General features: G+C 45.6%; 1 protein-coding gene across 1 annotated transcript; it reads left to right on the top strand.

The window, feature by feature from the left end:
* Positions 1 to 1,212: 1,212 nt before the first annotated feature.
* Positions 1,213 to 2,232, top strand: LOC102415146 (olfactory receptor 52Z1-like). Its single transcript, XM_006040296.4, has one exon. It carries the CDS (start codon positions 1,213 to 1,215, stop codon positions 2,230 to 2,232), a length of 1,020 nt encoding a protein of 339 aa, XP_006040358.4.
* Positions 2,233 to 5,419: the final 3,187 nt, after the last annotated feature.

Genomic DNA, 5,419 nt, shown 5'->3' with positions numbered 1-5,419 from the left:
ACTGCTGCTCTTCAGAGCCCAGCTGACTAGCTTCTTACCACCTTCTCCCTTTTCCTCATTCACCTAGTCAACAAGCAATGTTCCAGCACCCTCCCTGGGCCTGTGGTGGCTCTCTGCTTGGAGCTCCAGAGAGCACAACAGAAGTGTGCTGTTACACCTGCTCCCCCAGAACGCACATTCCGAAAGGAAAGCAAGCATTATCCACTGGGGGCAGGCCCAGGCAAGAGGCCCCTCAGCCAGTCGAGAGGGTCTTAGGAAGAGACAAGTCTCTGTGGCCTGTGCTTTGTGTCCAAGAAGACAGAAGTTCTGCTCAGCAGCTTCCTCTATCCTTGACACAGAGTGTACCCCAGGCACAAAAGGGAAACCATCATTCCTCACCGGTGCTTCACTCCAATAAACCCCTACACGGTCATTCCCAGGTTTCTTAGACCCAATGTGGGGGCTCCCCAGGCGGTGCTAGTGATAAAGAACCCGCTTGCCAATCCAGGGGACCTTCCCTGGGTTGGGAAGATACCCTGGAGAAGGGCATGGCCACCCGCTCCAGTATTCTTGCCTGGAAAATCCCATGGATAGATGAGCCTGGTATTTTCCTGACTCCCCAAAACCCCTACTTGGTCCTTCCCAGGTTTCTTAGACCAAAGATTCTTCATATACTTTTCTTCCTCCTAATCAAGGATCTTCTTCATCCTTTTTAGTGCCTCTGGGCCATCACTCCTTTTTCTTCTCTCCTACACCATACCTACTTTTTTTACTCAGCAATTGAATATAAGGAATATCACAGAAAGAGTACCCTTTTTAAAAATTTATTTGGCTGTACTAAGTCTTAGTTGTGGTATATGGGATCTAGTTCCCAGACCAGGAGTCAAACCTGGGCCCCCTGCATTGGAAGCTCAGAGTCTTAGCCACTGGACCACCAGGGAAGTCCTGATAAACAGTATCTTTAAGTTTACACCTCATGTACATAAGCTAAGAGCTCCCTGAAGACAAAGAATGTCTTTTTCATCTTTGTAGCTCCCATTACACCTGACACAATGCCTGTCTATTCCCCCAAAGAGTGGCCATAGATATGGCCATAGATACATGAAGAGGTGGATCTTCATCACAAACCCCCCAGGCCCCAAAATAGCAATAGAAATCGGCTTTCTTCCACTGATCATTTTGTTCTAACTGTCTCTGATCCCCACTTCTGGGGCCAGCCCAGAGCCAAAGCCAATGGGTGAGGATGGAAATACCAGTACCTTCAACATTTCCTACACCAACTTCTTCCTGGTGAGCTTTCCTGGATTGTTAGAGTGGAGGCCCTTCCTGGTCCTGCCTCTTACTTTCCTCTATGTGACCATCATCTCTGCCAACACCCTGGTCATCCACACAGTGGCAGCCCAGCGGAGCCTGCACCAGCCCATGTATGTGCTCATTGCCCTGCTCCTGGCTGTTAACATCTGTGCTGCTACAGCGGTGATGCCCAAAATGCTGGAAGGCTTTGTGCATTATGCTAACCCCATATCACTGCATGGCTGCCTGGCCCAGATGTTCTTCATCTACTTCACGCTCCTTCTGGACTACAACCTCCTGCTGGCCATGGCCCTAGACCGCTATGTGGCCATCTGCCACCCACTCCGCTACAGTGACCTGATGACCTCCTGTTTGCTGGGTGTGCTGGCCTTTTTCGCCCTGACACGGAGCTTGGGAGTGGCAGTGCCATTGGTGGTGCTAACCTCACGAGCTCGATTTTGCCGGACAGCAGTGATCCCACATTTCACCTGCGAGTACATTGCACTGCTGAGTATAGCTTGTGGAGACTTGACCTTCAACAACCATTTGGGGCTTGCCATGCGGTTGGCCACTGTGAGCTTTGATCTAGCCCTGCTGGGGACCTCCTACACCCGCATCATCTATGCTGCCTTCCGGATATCTTCCGGGGGAGCCCGAGCCAAGGCCTTGCACACGTGCGGCTCCCACTTACTGGTCATCCTCACCATCTACCTCTCTGGTCTCTCCACTTCCATAGTGTTCCGAGTAGCCAAGACTGTGTCTCAGGATGTCCAGAACCTTCTCAGTGCCATCTATTTGCTGCTCCCAGGAACCTTGAATCCAGTCATTTATGGGGTGAGGACCAGAGAGATCCGGCAACATATAGAAAAGACGCTCTGTGGAAAGGAACTAGCCCGGGAAGTTAGAGAGAAGCCAGAGAGGCTGCAAAATACAAGACTGAAAGGGAAGCTGCCAGGGTGAACTTCCTCAGTATGGGAGACTAGGGCTGTGACCTCTGGGAACAAGAGATAAACAGACAGTACTGAGGGACGGGCTGGAATTTCCTGAGATTACAGGCTCAACAGCGGGTTCACTGTTGGTAAACTATTCCTTTTTGAATCCTTAGAATGCTGTTTTCAATCCAATAATAAAATTGTTTTTCCCTATTTATTGCTGTTAGTTTCATTTCTCTGTCCTCTTCTCCCTGACTCCTGAGAAAGTCCCCAATAAATACCTGGATATATGGAGCTCCACTGAAGTTATATAAAGTCATGCAGATGATCATTTGCCCTGAACACACAGTTTGAAACAAGTAATATTGGACAGACCCTTCCCTGGTGCCCAATCTGTCCCAAATATGGCATAAAACTTGACATGAAGCCCAGTCTGACCAAATATCCAGGTCAGTCTTGATGCCTAGGTCCAGTCTAATGCAAGCACATGGGCTGGATTCCAGAGTTCAGGCAGTTCCAAACACAGGTGAGGCTCTGCCTGATATCCCCATCTGACACAGGCACACAGGGTCAGGCCTATCCCAGGTGTCCAGTCTAGCCTAAACAGTTCAAGTCCAGCCAAGGGGCCCAGCAGTCTGAGACACCCAAACCAGGTCTTCTCTTGGGACCCAATTTCATCCAGAGGCCAGACTAGGCCTTTATCTGTACTTGACTTTGACCCAAACCCATTGGTCAGGACACTCTTCCCATAGTACCCAGTGTGATTTATCTAAGTCACCCCTACTTGAAAGATCTCCGTAACTGTCATCTATGGAATGGAGTGTCCTTTAGGGATGTCCCCAAAAGAGGTGTCCTGTACTGTGCAGAACCAGCTGTAAACCACCCAAGTTTTCTCTTCCTTTGTCAACTGACTATATGGAATGTCCCATGAGGCCATGGTGCAGGCTGGGAGAGAAGCAGGAGTGATGGGCATTTGGGCCACTTCTTCAGTAGATTACTTGTGCATCCAGGGCCTGCTTGAGGCCAGGCTTGTATATACAACTTCCATTTGATGATGCTACTATGTAATGCTACTACGGATGCCAACTTTAGGTTTTGTGGGCAGATAATACCCAGTTCATGACAGCAGTTCAGGTTGCATAGGAACTTGATGGTCTTTAGTTAAGCAGTCTTGAGGCACAGTAAGTAGCAGCCAAAAGCTGTCTCTCTCAAGGGATCGAAAGAGGATGGTTACCGATATTTGAGGTTGCATGACAGGCTGGACATGTTGCAGAGCCTTCTTTGTTCTGGGCCCCACTCAAAACTAGCAGCTTTTAGGGTCATACAGTAAATGGGTCAAAATAACACACCCAAATGAGGAGTATGTTACCATTTTGCCTCCAAAATCCAGAGGACCACTAGGCTTTATGCCTCTCTTTCAGTTCTAAGAAGAGTCAGAACAATTTATCCCTTACCATGGAAGGAATACCTCAACATGCCTCATATCACTGACCCCTAGAAATTTCACTGATAGAGGTGCCTTAATTTTTGTCAGACTTATTACTCTGATACACAAACGTCGTACTGGTAAGTCTTTAGTAGCTGCTTCTTTTTGCTCACTAGGTCCAACCTGTACCTCAATGTAATGGAGCAGTATGATGCACCGTGGAAAGGAAAAGTGATCAAGATGAACTATAAATTATGATACTGGGCTGGAGAGCTGATATATCCCTGAGGCAGAACACATACATGGTAACCCAGACCCTTCCCTTGTATTTGATTAGGAATATCCAGTGATGGTATTCTGCATGTCTCTATTGCCACATCACCCCATGGGCTATCAGAGCTCTCTTCACTACTGAAAAGTCATGCTTAAATCTCATCAAATTAGACAACCAATGCAGGAAATTCATCTTCATTCCAATAGAACCATTTTCAGTACCAAAAACTTTATTAGTCAGGGCTCTCATTCTCCAGAGAAAATAAGGTGTGTGTGTATATATATATATTCCCTTAACCCTTGAACAATGCAAGGATTGGTTCTAGGACATACCAAGGATATGAAAATCCATGGATGTTCAAATCCCATGATACATCCATGGTTCCACATCCAGATTCAACCAAACACAGATTGTACGGAACTGTCATATTTACTGAAGAAATCCAAATGTAAGTGGGCTCATGAACTTAAAACTCATGCTGTTCAATAGTCAACCATATCTCTCCCCCCTCTCTATATATACACATATATAAAACTATGGAACTGGGAAATCCAAAATTGGCAGAGTAAGCCACCAGGATGGGGACCCAGAGAAGAGCAGATATTGCAGATCAGTCCAAGGCAGTCTGGAGGCAGAAGTCCTTCTTTCTCAGAGGACCACAGTCTTCTTCCTCGTAAGACTTTAACTGATTGGATGAGGCTACCCACATTTTGGAGGATGATCTGATTTACTCAAAGTCAATAAATTTAAATGCTAATTTCATCTAAAGAAATACCTTCATAGATCTATTTAGTGTTTGATCAAATATCTAGATACTATGGCCTAGCCAGTTGACACATAAAATCAACCATCACATTGCTTAGGCTCAGAGCAAGCCTAGAGAAGTATGAGAGTGTCCTAGCACAGAGCCAACCTGCAAAGACCTAGGAAAGCTATCAGAACATTAACTGAACATACTCTGAAGAGCAGACTTCACTGCAAAAACATTTTGGAAACGTCTCAGAATGTTTCAACAACAAAAATCACAAGCATTATAAAGAAACAGGAAAACAGTCAAAGGAACAATATAAACTGACAAAAACCACTCCAGAAAAACTCAGCCATCAGACTTTCTAGACAGACATTAAAACAACTGTCTTAAACATAATCGAAGAGCTAAAGGCAAACAATGTAGTAACAAAGATTTTGTAGTAACAAAATCAGACGATCAACAAAGACATAGGAATAAAAGGAATCAGACATTCTGGAGCTGGAAAAAGCAATAAGTGAAACGAAAATTTCACTAGAGGGGCTCAACAGCAAAGCTGAGGAAGAAGAAAGAATAAATGAACTGGAAGATAAGACAACTGAGATTAGAGGAAAAAATAGGATGAAGAAAAGTGAACAAAGCCTAAAGGACCCGTTGAGACACTAATAAAGTGGACTGAAAAATGCAACGTAGACGTCCCAGAAGGAAAAGAGGGAAAGCGGCAAAATCATTATCTGAAGTAATAATGGCTGAAAACTTCCCCAATT

This window comes from Bubalus bubalis, chromosome 16 (genome assembly GCF_019923935.1).
Source record: "Bubalus bubalis isolate 160015118507 breed Murrah chromosome 16, NDDB_SH_1, whole genome shotgun sequence".
NCBI classification, from domain to species: Eukaryota; Metazoa; Chordata; class Mammalia; order Artiodactyla; family Bovidae; genus Bubalus; species Bubalus bubalis.
This window is presented reverse-complemented; position numbering and strand designations above follow the sequence as displayed.

Excerpts from the sequence above, each read along its gene's own strand:
- LOC102415146 (XM_006040296.4), top strand. The coding sequence starts at position 1,213 with ATGGGTGAGGATGGAAATACCAGTACCTTCAACATTTCCTACACCAAC.